We start from the raw sequence: 17,380 nt of genomic DNA, 5'->3' as shown, positions 1-17,380 counted from the left end.
AGCTACAGATGTGGAATACAAAAGGTTTTATAGAACAATGTTTAAATTCAATATGTCTGGACTGATTCAGAGAGGCATTGTTCAGAAAATCAGCCCACGGGTTTCCCACATCTTCACGTATGCTCTTAATGTGTATTTCAGAGTATGATATAACCTCTATTTAGACACTGCTGAAATAGGAGGACAATCTAGTGTGGTGGCATAGTGGTTAAGCATTCTCACCTTACTGCAAGAAGGCCCTGGGTTTGATTCATGGATGTATGTGATTTTGTCTATTTTTCACTTTATTTTACATTTGTCTGAGTGAATTTAAAGGTGCAATATACAAAAAAAGTTGATATTTGTGTGTATCTGACCTTGTAGTGACCCAGCGCTTGTATGAGTGGTCCGCATGGCGCCTTTACTTTCCATCATAGTGGTCTCTACAACGCTCCAGTAGAAATTGTTTTGTAGGTTCTCCTTGCTGACGGAGCCTCTCACCAGAAAACCTACAAAACAATTGATCCTGGAGCGACGTAGAGACCAGTAAAGGCGCCATGCGGACCACTCAAACAGCCGCTGGGCCACTACAAGGTCAAATACACACAAATATCAACTTTTATTTTCGCATAAAAAGTTGCATAATGCACCTTTAAGTAGTAATGATAACTAATAATAACAGTAATAATGGCTTAAACTTGCATTGCGCTTTACAAGCCTGTATTACCAAGTTTCTCAAAGCGCTGCACTGTCTTCATTATCAATTCACCGTAAGCTGCAATTGTAGCCACAGCTGCCCTGGGGCAGACTGAAGGTAGCGAGGGAACCTCTGCCATCGGCCCCTCCGACCACCACCAACCACCAACTCACATTCATTCAGGCCTATTGTACATGTTTTTAGTGGTAGGGGAAACCGGAGCACCCAGAGGAACTCCGGACCTTCGATAAGTAAGGAATATCAGAGCAACTCGAGCAATCATACAGATGCTTTTCACTTTGACTTGAGTAGAAAAGGTTTTCAGTTGTCAGCTGGACTGGGCTGTTTAAGCTGAGGACGTCTTTCCTCTTATCCAAACATCTGTTCATGCACTGGTTTATGTCCCGCTCCTGAAGGAAGGGGTTAGAGCCGCGTCACACCACTGTTTACTCGAGTAATATCATTTTGAAGTAGAGTTTTAAGCTTGAGAGTAAGTTTTGGCTCCACTCTTTCTGTTTGCCGAGGATCCCCACGGGTCCTGAACGCCTCGTGAATGTTGCGCATACCAAACACATCTGGATCAGAGCAGGAGTTACGGCGTTTGTCAGAAAGTTATCACGGCTGTGATTTCACCACTTTGACTCTCGCTCAGCGCGGCCTGGATGAGGACCAGATGTTTGACATGCAAGTGCTGAATCAGACAAAATTACAGGTAATGGCACACTATTAAAGGTACTCCGTGAGAAACAGTTAAGAAAAACATATTACACTAATCTTAAGAATGCCAGTAGAAGTCATACTTAAAGTGATAGTCTGTACGTTTTCCAAGTGAGGAGAGATAGAGTGAAATTTAAAAGTGTAACAATCACATTTTAATCAGAAAGTCCTTCTTAGTTTGCAAAATGAGGAGAGCAGGAACAGGATTTTCAAAAGTTAGTGATCAAGCTCCTCCCCCTCCCTCCTGATTGGACCTGACAGGCTGGTTCACAGGAAAAGCTCGTCTCATTGGTCAACGTGGGAGGATACTAGACTCTGATTAGATGCTGAGATCCGAATAATAAATATATATTACTTTTCATCAAAATGCAAGACCAGGTCGTTGATTTTGCACATTTTATAACATTTGCAAGACATGTAGACTTCCAGACATCACTTTAATCCCAACAGCACATACCATTTAACCTCATACAGGACCAATTTAACTCATTTTCAAAAATGTGAACCATGTTTCATTCATCTGTTCTGTCTTTCTCATGCTGATGCTATACAAGTGTGGCTCAGTGCAAATGTGACTCACTCTTGCCCCTGGAGGCCATAAGCGTAACTGCAGGTGTCGTAGCAAGTTGCGATTTTTTTAACTTCATCATTGTCAGTGAGCGTAAATACTACGCTGACAGAAAAGACAAAGGGAGAGAGGGATATTGTACATCCAATTACACAATGGAAATATTTTCTTCACTCAAACTTGGCTGTAAATACTGTGTAAGTGGCGCTAGCCCGCAGTTAGCTTTGCCCGTTAGCCTGTTAGCTTCTTCTTCGTGATTCCGTGTGTGTGTATTGGTGGCTCCAGTCCGGTGGCAGTCAAGTTGCAAGTGTGGTTTTCAGGCCAGAGACACCAGGGGGAGATAAAAGACCCCCCAATCATCCCATTAACACTTGTATTACCCTCAGAGTGACTATACGAAAAGGATTTATTAAGGTAAACAAGTTACTTAGTACTGCTTTAACTAAAGATTAAGCTAAACTAATCTGGCAGTTTGCTGAATATACAATCACATAACACTTTCAAATGTATTTTCTCTGAATAAGTCCAACAGTACAAGCCACATGCAGATCTTCATGGAACACAGTTTAATAAACGACAGCGCTTTACTCTGCTGTACAGACATGTCCTTTTATAAATGTAGCCCTGGAGTTGCTCATAGGAATGTTTGAGTTGTTACTAATGTTTCAATGTTTTATGGTTGTGTTGTAGATGTGGACTACGACTTGAGGGCAAGACTGACTCATGACTTTAGTCATTAAGTCCCTGAGTCTGGGTCTTGGCGTGTGTTCAGTGTGATCTTGGCCATATCGCAGACCTCGTGATACTTTCTTTTCCTTGTGGTTAGAATGATAAAAAAATATAATGTGACAAAGACAAATGGGTTTAGTGTTGATGGCAAAGTTTTCTACATCGGGCCCATCCTTTAGTGCAAATAACATCATGTCAAGATTAAGAAGCACAAGGATTTGCTTTGTTCATCCCATTGAGTGAGAGCTGAATGCGATAAGTTTATCTTCTATTCTGAAACACGCATTGTTTGTGCATGTGTTAAGGAAATGGGGGAAACTGAAGTGTGGAGTGTGGAGTTGAATGCATGGTGTGGATAAACTACTCTGAGTAGAACAATTTAGTTAAAGTACATGGAGCAAAGCCTAAGATCAAAAGTGTGTTACCAATATATACAAAAAAAACGGGGGTTACTCATGTTAATGTTATTCAGTCAATTCAACAATCTAGTCCCTTTACACAATCCTAACCTTTCACCTATACAAGCTCATAACATACCAAACATGAAACGCCTGAAATATGATCAGCCCTGAGGACACAAGGGACAGAAATAATGCTAGGATTGTGCAACGGTTTTCCCAGAAGAAGAAGATGGAATGTGTATTTATCATGGCCGCCGTTCAGAGTTAAGAAAAGTGCAGAGAAACTCCAAGAAGAAGCGAGGGGCGGCCAGGCGAAAATGTGAGGTATTTAGGGAATGCCAGTCCCGCTAACGGGGCAACAAGCGGGACAAAATATTTACATTAAAAAAGCCAAATGTCAGTGTTTGCTCAGGGGGTAAGCTGTTAAGAAGCCAGAGATGCCTCCAATGAAAACAAACACCGCGAGAGCCTCGAATACCTGAATTAATTTGATATTGCAAAATGTGGTCATAATTTATCGATGTCCTGAATCAAGTGAGTGAAGCTCTGTTTCCCTCAATAGAGTTCAGTGTGCGGAACCACGGCACAGATTTTTGTTATTTCATAACAACCTTCATTACCAAGAGTTCACTGGGCAATCAAGGAACTCATAAAGGCTACAATATTAAAGAAGTATTCTAATTAAAGAAGTACTCTAATATTTATTTGGACCGCCTTTATATGATTACAACTGTGGCATTGTTTCAAAAAGCTTCTGCAGTATCAAAAGATCCAGTGTTGCAGTCATTTTAGATGGGAGAGTGTGACCACTGCGCAAAGCCTTCTCCAGCACATCCCAAAGATTCTCAATGGGATTAAGATCAAGGAAATTCAGCTCCCATGGCGGGTCACGGGCCACAAATAATGTAAAGAGGAAAATACTATTGAGAACATTTTTCCAATTAATGAATAATAAAAATGAGCTGGTTAAAGCCCCAACTTGACTGTGTAACCTAATCAATAACAACGGCTTACACTTGTTTTGCACTTTACAAGCCTGTGTCACAAGTTTCTCAGAGTACTACATAGTAGCAATTATTCATTGACTCCTCACTCGGTGGTGGTAGGCTGTTATTGAAGCCACAGCCGCCCTGGGGCAGACTGTCCATTTACCACGTGGCTATAATGTGTTGTTCATATCCTGATCTCTTATTATATCAGTGTTGGGCATATGTGAAAATGTCTCCTTTTTATACATTTAAGCTGCCCCCTAGTGGCTGGAATGAGCATTCTGGTTATTCTTTAAAAATGTATAACTCCGCACAGGAATTGGTGATCAGTATTAAACAAAATGCGATCGTTCATGTGATGCAAGGTCAGTTATATTCCAAAAACTATTCTGTCAACACAAACGTTTATATCGTTAGTCTGGTGTTATAAGTGATTTGCCTCAGGTGCACTGTGGAGTGCGTAATACTGTTAATGTTAATGCAGGCTAGCTGATAGCATAGAAATGCACTAGCCTAGCACCATGAAACTTTTCAAATATAAGAACTGCATGAATTACAAAAATTAGCTCCAGAAATCAACAACACTCTGGATAACTAAATAAGGCCCTATGTCAAAAATCCTGAAATATCCCTTTTAAGTAATCCAGTCTGACATTATATATGTTTTGTTCTGGTATGATTCCCACGGACATATATAACATTTGAAAAGACACAGCAGGCAGAATCTTCAGTCCAGTCATGTGCATGTCATCATCGCCTTGGGAACAGCCTTTAAAACCTCGCACAAGAATAGCCAAGCCACAATGAATTATGGGTACTGCAGACATGACATGTTTATTGTGACTATATTGAAAACATCTATCTTTAAATGAGTATAACATCCGTCATGTGCCGCTGTTTAAACGGTGATATCCAACCCACTTTCACACAAGAGGAGGCTATACACGGCCCCATGTGGTGTGCATGGTGTGAGCTTGAACTTGGTTCAATAATAGTCCAGCAGCCGACTCCTGTGTTCCCAACCGTCCATGTATGGGCCCCGCTCCTGGCCTGGACTTGTCCCTAAATTACTGGGCAAGGCTTGGCACGTTGTTGTCCTGTGGTTTTGAATACAACGACTTTAGTCATTCAAATGAATGGATACGCATTGTGTGTGTTCAGTTCTGTTGTACTTAAAGGGAAGTCATGATTGCTAGCTTGTAAATTTTCTTTTTTGATCGTTAAGGAGCGGAAGTGCTGTGCAGTGTGTGAGGTTGCTTTATGCTAAAAATCAAAACTACATAACATTATATTTGTAAGACGCACACACTGCCTTTTGCCCCCCCCCCCCAAAAAAAGTCGCCACCTGGATTTAACTCACTGTCATGATCTGGAGTCACTGCAGTTGGTCAGGTCTAAGTTCAGCAACACTAACAAAGAGTGAGATCAACTGACGACCTGAATATCCTGAATAAAGGATAATCCATCAATGGATTTGTTCTTCCATGATGGCACGGGCATATTCCAGATCGACAATGCCAGGATTCATCAGGCTCATTGTGACAGAGTGGTTCAGGGAGCATGAGACATCATTTTCACACATGGATTGGCCACAGAGTCTAGATCAGTATTTCATTTTTGATTCACCACATTTTGTTAAATAGGTTCCTAATTAAATGTATACCTTTGTAATAGAATTGGGCGTAGAGCTGGGCCACAAAGTTTGGGCCCCCTTTTATTTAATTTTCCAGAATGTGTGAGCATTGTCTGCCCTTATAGTAAAAGCCTGATCTATGAAACATATTGTAAACGAAGAAAATGTTGAGTCTCCCATCTCACTTGCCTACTGTGTATGTTCTTCACCTTGTATGTATATTGACAAAACAAATCCCACTGGCTGAAATAAAGGGCACGGACATCAAAACAAACGACAGCAATCCCATTTACAAGACATATATTAAATTTATTCTATTATTATGAAATGTTAAGGCATACACACAAACGTTTCCTTTACAAAAATTCACAGCAACTTCAGAGCGGCTCCACCAGCTTGTGCCGAAACCGCTCGCATTCGTCCAAAAGTTATAAGTTAAAACACAGAGGGTACATCTTTGGCACCATACAAACGAACACACATACGCAATAGAATAACATAATAATAATAATATAATAGCAAATAAATGAAAAAAACAAAACAATATATTAACATCTGTATCACTTCAAATGGCCATTCACGTAAACACATTCCCCGTCACGGTGCATTGGCCGGCAACGCACACGGACAACACAAAACCAGCTAAGTAATACAAGTTTAGAAGTATAAAAGGTAGGTTCCAGATTAGAGAAAAACAAATATCTCCAAAAGTGGACAAAAGTGTAGTACGAGGAGCAGCGTTTTTTCCCCATTGAGCTTTTGCAGATTCAAATCCCAGAATTGTGTACGATAGTTTCAGGTGGAGGGCCTATAGAGGGTGATGCACTCAACTAAACACTCAGTCAGCTTCTGTTGCCAGGCTGGGACGTCATCCGCATACCTCATCACTGCTTTTGAAATAAATCTCTAGCAGAAAATGTATTGTGTTGGTCCTTTTATTTCAATTTTAGATCCTTTGCACTGACGAAAGAGACACTAAACTTTATGCTTGGATATTTACCACAAACAAGGTCTAAACATCTGCATTTTGACGGTTTTAAGGCAAAGTCACGCACAGAATTCTTAGCTGGTCTCCACTTTTTTGTTAAAATTTATACTATGGACTAACTGTGCGTTATACAGTTTTAACGCACAGTTAGTCCGGCAACATCATGTTCTATAGATACAGACGGCATCTCTGGAAACGCCCATATCTGGTCATGTTTGAAAACAGTTAAGGGGGAAAACTATTTAGAGAGAAATCTAAACTTTCTCTAATGATTCAAAAACTACTTTAACAAATTCTGAATTATAGATAAAGTTTTCAACTAAATAAAGATTCAAAGACATGGAGAGGAGCAAAGTGGTTCAGCAGATCATAAATACATAAATAACGGAGAATGCTAACATAATGCTACATGTTAGCACCGTGCTAATGCTAACGGCTAGCTAGCACTTGCCATGACTGCCGTTTTTTTGCTTCTACTGTACAATCTGCGGTGAGAAAATGTCCATATGGACCCGATTTAGACTTGACTTTATTTGTATGTGATAAATAAGTTAATATTCCACCAGAAAATGGCTAAAAAGAGTGAAAAATTGTGTTTCCCAAAAGATTCTATTTCCCCCCTTGGCGAGGCCACGCCCCCTTCTATGACGAGATGCCGTCTGTATCTATAACTCCTGCCCTGGACTTTCAGTTTGGTGACCATGGTATAACGGATTAAACAACTCGGAGCCGTGCATTATACAGTGCATTAAAACTGTATAATGCACGGCTCCGAGTTGTTCAATCCTTACACATATGACAGGTTTACTGCCATTTTTGGGGGGTGAGTCTCCTCTTGTTTGGTGAGATAATGCCAGCGGTAAGTATGGATCTCAGTTTTACAGTAGTCGAATGGCAATTTTATGAAGTTAAAAGTTGAAAAAGTTGAAAAAATGTAACAAAAGTGGATGAGGGAAGACACCATAAAACTCTTTTCCCATTGGTACAGTATAGTTGGATGGCGACAGTTATAGGAATCCTACTTCTTTGTGTTTTATGTATATCTTTGCATGGTAAACATCGCCGAAAATGTCGAAAAACTTTGAATCTTAACTAAAGGCTTTTTTTTCAAATGCAGTGATGTCACGTCAACGCGATCTATTCCCTGTTAAGTCCACAGAAGCCGTCGAATTCAGTGGAAATAGACCTGCACAAATGCGGCCCCCAGTTTTAGTTGACAATTTACAGTGCTGCTGGTGCGACTTCCCAAGACAGGAATCCACGCCTGGAATGCCGCTCGCTTTAACAAGGGAGCAGAGGTCAGACTTTTCATAGACTTTTTTCTTTAACGGGAGCATTCCCTCATTTAGGAATGTGAGAAGATTAGGATGTGGAAAATTAGACCCCTGTGCAATGCTGTCAATCCGCGCCGGGCTATTTTTCAAGAGAGAAAGTCCCGGAGAACTTTAAGCAGGGGCGGTATTCAAAGTATATTTTAAATAGGATGAACAACTGTTAATTTAAGATAAATAGGGGAGGGGGGGGGGGGATGCTAAACTTATGAGATACCACTACAGGACATAGAAACCTCGCTCTATGCACATACTCAGACGTCGCGTCACATACGAGCAGCATTTACAAATAAATACATATAAAATAACATAGGTAAACTGTACATCAGCAGTCCAGAAATGCTGAGTAGAGTCCCGGTACCTTTAAGGACTTTCGTTTGCAATACGTGTGCATCAAAACATGGAGGGAAGTCCCGCTCCCCTCGCGTGAATGAGTCAGTCATTGTTGGCAGATGCCGTTGTCCGACGTGAGAAAAAATCAGTCCAGGTTTTTTGCAGGATGGAGAAAGAACTGGGTGTTTTAGATAAGAATTTCAACCACTTCTGCAGCTGCGGTCTTGGCTCTGAGCTCTTCTGAATGTTCGTCTGTGAAAACAAAAGAAGAGAGGAGTATGAGTGCTGTGTGTTGTGAAAAGAAGTGTTGCACAGTTCTTTTTAAGATACCCTGAAATGTAAAGTTAGGCGCAGCTCGGAGAAAGCCCGAGCTGATTTACAGGCCCTGTATTAACACGGCTTGTCAGTAGCTTGTATTTAGGTGCCAAAGGTCGAACATGCCACCCACCAAAAGCGTCTGCTGCTTCAGATTCCACGGGCATGTCGGCTTCTGTCTCCACGTGAGACGCCTCGCTTTGGGTGCCCCTGTCCCGCCTGAGGACCGCGGTCTTGGGTGTCAGCAGCAGCGCCCCGGCAGCAGCAGCAGAAGCACCTGTCTGGTCATCCGATAGGCTCTTCTTTACTGCAAAACAAGACAAAGACCATAGGTTCAATTATGCGGCTCCCAAATTTACTCCCAACATCTGCCCACGCGATTTCTTCCCATGGTTATTCTGGCGGGGGCTATTCTTGAGCGAGAGATGATATGCATTCCGATTCAAAACGTCTATTTGTGTTTGGGGCTTGTCTCCTAGTTCCTGATTTTTTTTAGATGTGTACATTTCGGACTGGCGTCTCCGAGTCGTCTGCCAGTTGTCGCTTGATACATATGTTATAGTAAAAATATCCCAAATTCCCCACTAGAGCATGAAATATCGACCATTAGACCCAGAGACCTTTAGACTCCATGCACTGCTTGTAGCACATTCTGGAAGCAATGTAAGCACTAGTTGCTGCATGTTACAATCACTGTACATAGTTTTTCCACTTTTACCAGGATTTATATTCAGAATCTCTATGTCAGGGGAGTCCTGGCCCCAGAGGAAACCACATTGTTTTTTAGTTTAAGATGAAACCTACGCATAGAGAACTCCACATTGAAAGAGCCCAAGGATTGAACCCATTGAGCTTTCTTCTACAACTACTTCTGCTACTGACCTTTAATCTCTGTGGAGGTGGAGACTGTGCTGATGGACGGGACGGATCGGGCCGGTCGAAGCCCCTGTTGCTCCAGTTTGGATCTGTGATGCAGGACTTTGATCACGGCGTCTTTCTCCAGGAGCTGAGCGTGGAGCGCCCGGATCCTGAACAAAACAACACATGACCATTAATCACCAATGAAATCAGAATCACGAAGAGTATTATTTTTGCTTTTGCTTTTTCCTCAAGTACCATTATATAAAACACTTCCCTATGTTGAGACTGTTTTTGATCAGAATCTCCGCATACCTGTTCTCCATCTCCTGGTGCCTGTGATTGGCCAATGGCAAGTTCTCATTGAAACTACTGTTGGGGGAGGCCCCGGGCGAGTGCTTGATGATCGTAGTATCCCTGAAAATACATGAAAAAGAAGCATTTAAGTACAACAACGGGGTCAACATTTTGCAGAATAAGTGAGTGTCTCGCTCTCTTGTACCTCTGTGCAGCAGCAGTGGCGGCGGCGTCCATCGCGAACTTCCTCATCGTGCTTTCCTCCAGATACTTCTGTTCCCATTTGGTGATATCGGCCTCTAGCGCCAAAATACGTTCCTCCTTCTCCCTCAGCTGCTGCTCCAACGTGGACGAGCTGGCCTCTGCAGACGTGGAGGCGCCTGTCTGCTTCTAAAACAAGAGGAGAAAGTTGCTTAATGAGTTGAACGAAGTACCTTTACTACAACTATAACTACAAATCCTGCTACTCCGGTCTACTCTAAGTCTAGTATTGCCACTAACTGTCACAACTGAATCCATCCCCTCCAAATCTCCCAGCGTCACCGTCTCTCCTCTCACCTGCTGCGCCCTCAGGCTCTTCAGCTCCTGCTCCAGCCTCGTGCGCAGCCTCAGCTCCAGCGTCTCCCGTTTCTCGCAGGCCGCCTGCAGCTGGGCCAGCGCGCTCTGCAGACCCTCCACCTTGTGCACGTAGGCCCTCTTCCGGTGCAGCTCCTCCTCCAGGCGACGGCCTCGGGTCTGGGCCGCGGACAGGGCCTGCTCCAGGACGTCCCGCCGCCTGTGGGTCTCCTCCGCCGACACCCGCAGAGCCAAGACCTGCTTCTCCAAACGCTCCCTCTCGCGCTGCTGCTCCTCGTCTGGAACGTAAGGAAAGTAAAACGGTTATTGTCATGTCGAAAGTGTTATGTTTGTCCCACCATTTTCCCCACACAGGCTTTATTAGACAGGAGTGTTGTATGGAAGGAGGTGGGGAAAGATATTTGGTAAATTGACAGGGGAATTTATCACTCAAAGCACAGTCATCATTGCGCAAGACTGTTTTGGAAGGTTGGTTACTTAGTTGCTCTGGACTTGGAACAAAAATACACTTTAAACTTCATATTTATGTGTAATTTTCAATGTTCCTTGACGTAATGCGGCCTTGAGTGTCCAAAAAGGCGCCGAATAATAAAACATACTATGATATGCAGGTGAACAGTCGGGCCAAACGCTCAAAGGCACTTGCCAATGATACAAAAGGTTCTCCCTGTTCTTTCCTTGATGAATTGTTGCCTTAAACCACCAAGTATTAAACCCATATGAACCGCGATTGTTCCAGTTCGAAATGAGGCTGATTACACAACATTAGTGCATGCCTGTGCGGGGAATGCAGACTTCCTCTTATCCACTTACGCACACAGGCGCAGCGTTGTGCAGCAAACGGCCCAGGAATGCCTCGAGTAAACAAGCCGAAGCTCAAAATGCGATTCACCTCAGGTCTGCTTTTAAGAAATTATATAAAGATTACATCCGGCTATTTGAACGGGAGCTGCCGGGGCTGAGCAGAGACAGAGGGAGGAACGTATAGCGCCTATAGTTGTGCTAACCTCGAACAGGGTCAGAGGAGGCAGGATACTTCACAGGCAGACAATTGTATGAATTCATAGCATCATTTATTAATTTAATTTAAGTATATTATATTTTACTCATGCTTTTCGAAGATGACATTTCATTTTTCACTTTCAACAATTTTAAATTTCAAACTATTACGTTGCCGGTCTTTCTTTTACAGTATGTTTCTTTCACAGTATGTTTCTTCTCCAGTTGTTATTTTACAGTATGTTTCTTCTACAGTATATTTCCTTTCAAGTATGTTTCTTTTACAGTATATTTCTTTTACAGTATGTTTCTTCTCCAGTTGTTTTTTTACAGCATGTTTCTTTTACAGTATATTTTTTTTACTGTATGTTTCTTCTCCAGTTGTTATTTTACAGTATGTTTCTTTTACAGTACATTTCCTTTCAAGTATGTTTCTTTTACAGTATGTTTTTTCTCCAGTTGTTATTTTACAGTATGTTTCTCCTCCAGTATATTTATTTTCCAGTTGTTTTTTTCCAGTATATTTTTACCCAAATCAAAAAGCTTCTGGACTGGAGGGCAACAGTGTAAGGCCTCATTTGAAAGCTAAGACCTACAAAAGTGATCATAACGTTTTTGTCACATCTTTGTGGCTTTTTTGTCATGTTTTAATCAATTTTTGCTGCTTTTTCATTGCTTTTTTGTTGCTTTTTGCCGTGTTTCTGTTTCGTTTTTGTTGCTATTTTGATGCTTTTTTTTTTTTTAGATTTGTATAAAACCAAACTGGACAAAACGTGCTCAGTTCAGGCGGGGGTTAAGAGATTAAGTTTTCATTTAAGATTGGGTTTTGGCAAGTTTAGTTCAGGTTTGGGCTTGATTAAGTCCACGTTTGGGTCCATTTTAGCCTAGTTTTAGCCAAGTTTAGCCAGATTTTAGCGTAACTCTAACCCTGGACTCAAGAACAGGAAGCTTAATATTGTGGTTCTTGATGTGAAAAGTTTAAAGCCACTGTAGTGATCGATAAAAGTAATGAGCAGTGAGAAACAAATATCAAATCAGGAAAATACATGGTAAACTACTCTTACTACTACTACTGGTATGTCATTCCCACAGTACTTCTTCTTCAACTTACGAAACCGAATAACAGCAAATTAGTTCATTACAAGTCGACTTGTTGTCCAAATGAGTCTCCGCGCACCTCAGGGCTAAAATTCCTCCACGCTTCAGATGATCTGATTTTACTGTGAAGAAGACTAAAGGCTCGGAGACGTCCCTGGTGCGCCCACACAGATTAACCCATTAGTCAGAGAGAGCGGCCCAAACAAGGACAGGGGCCAGGCCGAGGGGGTCATGTTGAGTTTGGTGTCCCAGACAAATTAGTTCCCCCACTTTAGTGAAAGAAGTCAGCAGTGATCATGCAAATCTGAAGAGGGGAAAAAGGGGAGGGAGGTCACTAATGCCGGAACAGCCTGAAATACTCGCAGAAATGCCAGGAATCCAGGCCACATTTGTTTGTTTGAGATGCAAAGTGTCGAGATTGAGGGATGTTTGTGGCAGTGTTATTTTTTTTTCTTCATGACAAACTTATAGGAAACTAGGACGTGTAAAACCAGATTTATCGGTCAAAAAACAGGCCACAGACGTATGTGGGGTTTCTTACTTTGCTCGAGAAGTTTGACAAAGATGTGGTGCTTGTGGTCTGACGTCTCCGCTTCCTTGGCTGCCCTCTGTTTAGTCGCGGACTCCAGTTGATCTGTGAAGAGAATGAGATAATGGTTATGGTTGATTTCAGATCTGAGAACAACTCTTACCCCCCCGCCTTATTAACCCAGTGCATTTCCCCAGTTCAGTTTTACCCAAGTCTAATGCCTCATTTGAAAGCTAAGACCCACAAAACTGATCTAAATGACTCTTTTTCCTTGCGTTGTTGCCATGTTGTCATCGGATTTTTGCCACTTTTCCATTGCTTTTTTTTGTCACCCTTTTGTTGCTTTTTATTGGGGCTGTTTTTGTTTTGTGTTCGACCCATTTTTTGTCACTTTTTCATTATTTTTTGACACTTTTTGTGGCTTTTTATTGTATTTTTTGGTCACAATTTTTGCCACATTTTTATCATATTATTGCCACTGTTTCATAGTTCTTAGTAACTTTTTTTCTTGTGTTTTTGTTGCATTTTTGCCACTTTTTCACAGTTTTTTCGGTCACCTTTTTGTTATACGTTTGTCATTTCTTTGTGGCTTTATTATCACATTTTTGCCACTTTTTCATTGCGATTTTGACGCTTTTTTCAAGAAGCTTTCCAGGTTCAGGCGGGGGTTAAGAGGTTAAATGGGGGGGGGCAGTATTACTGTGCCACAATGGTAAAGGTTTTTTAAAGAAATGTGTAGCACTACAATACATTTAATATCACGGTATATTAAACCACACCACAAAATCTGCATATTGTCAGGTTCATGGTAGAATTGCTTGCATTGTATTTTTCATGGAGATCCCTGTGTCATCATTCTCCTCAAACGCTGCTGCATCTTTTCTCAATTTCTCCAATTTCTTACCCATTTAGGCCTAACATTTTCTAGATGTGTTGAAGTGTCCTTACCTCTCAGGTCTCTGTTGAAATCGTGAAGTCTCTTGATTTCAGCCTCTAGTCTGTTCCTCATGGTTTTCTCCAGGTTTTCCCTCTTGGCCGATCCCTTCATCAGCGTCTCATAGGCCTCTGAAATTCTCTGGATCTCCAGCTCCAGCTAAGAATGAACAGAAGACTGGAGTTAGCGCATGAGAGTTTTGTTTTATCAATGAAAGTCCTGAAAGTCAGTGTGTTTTAAAAGCCGGCGGGCAGGCGTCTTGTTCTCAGTATGCGTCAGTTAAACAGAGATGCTACATTCCTCAGTGGACACTTGTGAGCCCCAGGTGTCATGGCACTGAGCCGAGACGTTTTACAAGACAAAGAATGTGTCGAGGTCCCACGTCACTGAGAAGGTCCAGCAGAGAGAGGGGTGTGTGGAGCCTCCTCTCACAAACCTGCTGCATCTGCGCATTTCCAAACCACCACAGTGACATGTGTCGTTTTAAACATGAAGGAACAGGAAGCACCTCCGTCCCACACCTCACCTTCTGTAGACGGGATGCCTTCTCCGTCAGCAGCTCCACCTCCTGCCTCAGACGCTCGTTCTCCCGCTGCAGGGCCTCGCTCTGGGGGGAGGGGGGCTGGGGAGCCTGGGCCGACACATACCTGTAACACAGGGGCTGTTAGGACTGTTTTAACCTCAAATATCTCTGAGATGAGCCTGTCTGCGATGGTACCTGTGCTGTGAGTAGAATGGAGGAGGCTCTCTGTAGTACTGTCCCTGTGTCTCCTGAGAGTGGCTGACCATGTAGCCGGGTAGCCTGGTGGGACAGGGGTATTCCCCGGGCAAACTGGTCAGACATGGGTATTCTGGAGGGGGCCCTCTCTGCTCTGTGCTTGGGGCTGGGGTCCTGGTGCTGTAGAGCTGAGGGTAGCTGTGAGAGGAGGGCATGGGCTGCTGTCTGGCGGCATTCCTCTCCAGAGAGAGCTGCAGGAGGCGCTCGCTGAGGGAGCGAGTGTGCTCTCGCTTCATGTCCCACTGCTCCTCGGGACACAGCTCCAGTCCTTTCTGGGACATCAGGAGCTTAGCCTCCTCATAAGTGGGCAGCTCCTCTGTGTGCAGGTGGTACAGCGGGCTCTCGGACAGGCCCTCGCCCTGGTGCTCCTCTCCCTGCGGCTCCTGCCGGGTGTTCATGTAAATGTATGGACTATCCTCCTGGGACAGACTCTCCAGAGAGGACCGGGGGCTCCCTGTGCCCCCTCCACTGCTGCTGCTGCCCCCGCGCAGGGCCTGCTGCTGGATGGCCAACAGAGTGCGGGCATCGCTCATGTTTGCGTAGCGCAGTTGCTCCTGGATGAGCCTGTGCAGGACCGTCCCGGAGGAATCCTCTGCTGTTCTCATGTCAGTGATGTTCAAAGTGCTTTAACCCGAACAGATCTGAAACAAAACAAGAAGGACTTTAGAGACTGACTGTGTCACTGCAACAAGGACATGTATGCTTTACTTAGATTGGCCAATATTTGTGGTTTATGTATTTAATCCTGACTTGGACATTGACACATTTCATTGATCTCATGTTTGCTGATAAGGATCTAGGAGCAGCTGAAGTACCTGCACGTTAAACACGAATGGCACGCTGTGCAGCAGAGTGGTGAAGTACATGAGTTGTTTCTGGAAATACCCTGTCTGTCAGTGATGTCAGCCCGGATCCTGTTTTATGTGCAGCTCTCACTCACAACAAGCATAACTTTATCTACAAACGTAACGCACCGGCTATAAACATCACAACTTCACCACTTTACAACTGGATAAGACACTAATAGTTCACAGTGCACAGTGAGTAACGCTCGCTTTACACACTTTTATTCAAGCCAATAAAGGCAAGTCAATAAAAAAGCAACAAAAGGCCACACGGTCATATTATTAAACGGTAACTGCAATAAATGTTTACGGTAAAGTGAGATAAGCAAGTAAAGCACCACAAAAACCAGCGCAACGTTATAAAGGAAACCAAAAACTTACCGCTTTGTCTTATAGTAACATTCCCCGCAAAGCCACGTAAAATCCTATAAGATCTCGCACGAAATGTATCCTTTTTAAAGCAGGTAAATCCACGTAAAGTTCGTCCGCTGCTCGTGCTTCTTGTTGCTCCGCGCTTCCATGTAATGTACGGTGTGCGCGCGCCGTGCGTCCCGGGCAGACTGAGCAGCTCCGAGCCTCGCAGCGCTAATAAATAACTGAGAGGCGATTGTTCCGCTGCGGCAGGAATGAGAGGAATGTGAGCGCACCAAGTCCCCGTGGGATCAAAAGCAGAGTGCGTAGAGAGAGAGAGAGAGAGAGAGAGAGGAGAGAGAGAGGGGAGGGATGGAGGGAGGAGGCGCTACTACGGGGGGTGGAGGGACTCAAAAAGCTGGAGAAAAAATGGATGGAGAGGTGCAGAGTATTACAGCTGGCCACTAGTGTCATGTAAAAGAGCCGCTGGTGGTGCGCTTTGTCTGCGCGGACTGTGCGTAAAAGGCGATTTAAGGCCATACACTTTTAAATGTTGCGCAGGAATGTTATTGTGATTGAAAAAGGCAACAGCAGCGAGGAGTGAAAGCCACAGAACAAAGTCAGAGTTGGTATGCAAGGCTAAAGAACATGTATTTTGTATATTATATGTCCTTAATGGGAGTATGCGGCGTATAAGCCAGGGGCGGACTGGCCATATGTTCATTCTGGAAGAGCACAGAAGGGCCGGTCAGGGCTTTACCTAAATCTAAAAGCTTAAAAGAAAAGCATCAAAATAGCGACGAGGATGAAAACGGAACAAAAATGTGCCGGAAAAACCAACAAAAAAAATCCACAAAAACACAACAAAAATGTGACGACAAAGCAACAAAAAAAACACAAAAAGTGACAAAAAAAAACCATGACAAAACATAACAAAGCAGTGAAAAAAAATCAATGAAAAATCAATAAAAACATGACAAAAAAGAGACGAAAACACAGCAAACCAATGAAGAAAAGCAATGAAAAACCAACAAAATAGCCATAATAACAAAACAAAAACACAAGACAGTGACGAATGCACAACAAATACACACAAAAAAACACAAAAAGTCACGAAAAATGTCACGAAAACACACAAAAAAGCTATGAAAAACAAAAAGTTTCAATCACTTCTGCAGGTCTTAGCTTTCAAATCAGGCATTACACTATTGCTCTTCGGTCAAGAAGTGTCGCATTTACTCTCATTTGGGCCAGGCTGGTCAGAGTCCAGGGCCCTTTTTCAGTCCCATCCGCCCCTGATAAAAGCATTAAAAAATCGACAAAAACGTACGACAAAAAAGTGATGAAAAAGCAACATAAAAGAAAAGCAACAAAATGCAACAAACACGCATTGAAAAAAGTGACAAACGCAACAAAAAAAGAAGACGACGCAGCG

General features: G+C 43.0%; 1 protein-coding gene across 1 annotated transcript; it reads right to left on the bottom strand.

Annotated features, from left to right (window-relative positions):
- Positions 1-7,439: 7,439 nt before the first annotated feature.
- amotl2a (angiomotin like 2a) lies at positions 7,440-16,243 on the bottom strand. Its single transcript, XM_079574774.1, is given in 12 exon segments — positions 7,440-8,617; positions 8,814-8,987; positions 9,563-9,708; positions 9,854-9,955; positions 10,041-10,225; positions 10,394-10,689; positions 13,050-13,142; positions 13,986-14,130; positions 14,498-14,596; positions 14,598-14,666; positions 14,668-15,390; positions 15,976-16,243. Coding segments are annotated over 11 exon segments (2,061 nt in total). The 5' UTR covers positions 15,355-15,390; positions 15,976-16,243; the 3' UTR covers positions 7,440-8,552.
- Positions 16,244-17,380: the final 1,137 nt, after the last annotated feature.

The sequence above is a fragment of the Gobius niger genome, assembly GCF_951799975.1.
Source record: "Gobius niger genome assembly, chromosome: 17".
In the NCBI taxonomy this organism is placed as follows: domain Eukaryota; kingdom Metazoa; phylum Chordata; class Actinopteri; order Gobiiformes; family Gobiidae; genus Gobius; species Gobius niger.
The sequence above is the reverse complement of the archived record's forward strand: the minus strand, read 5'-3'. Positions and strand labels throughout refer to the sequence as shown.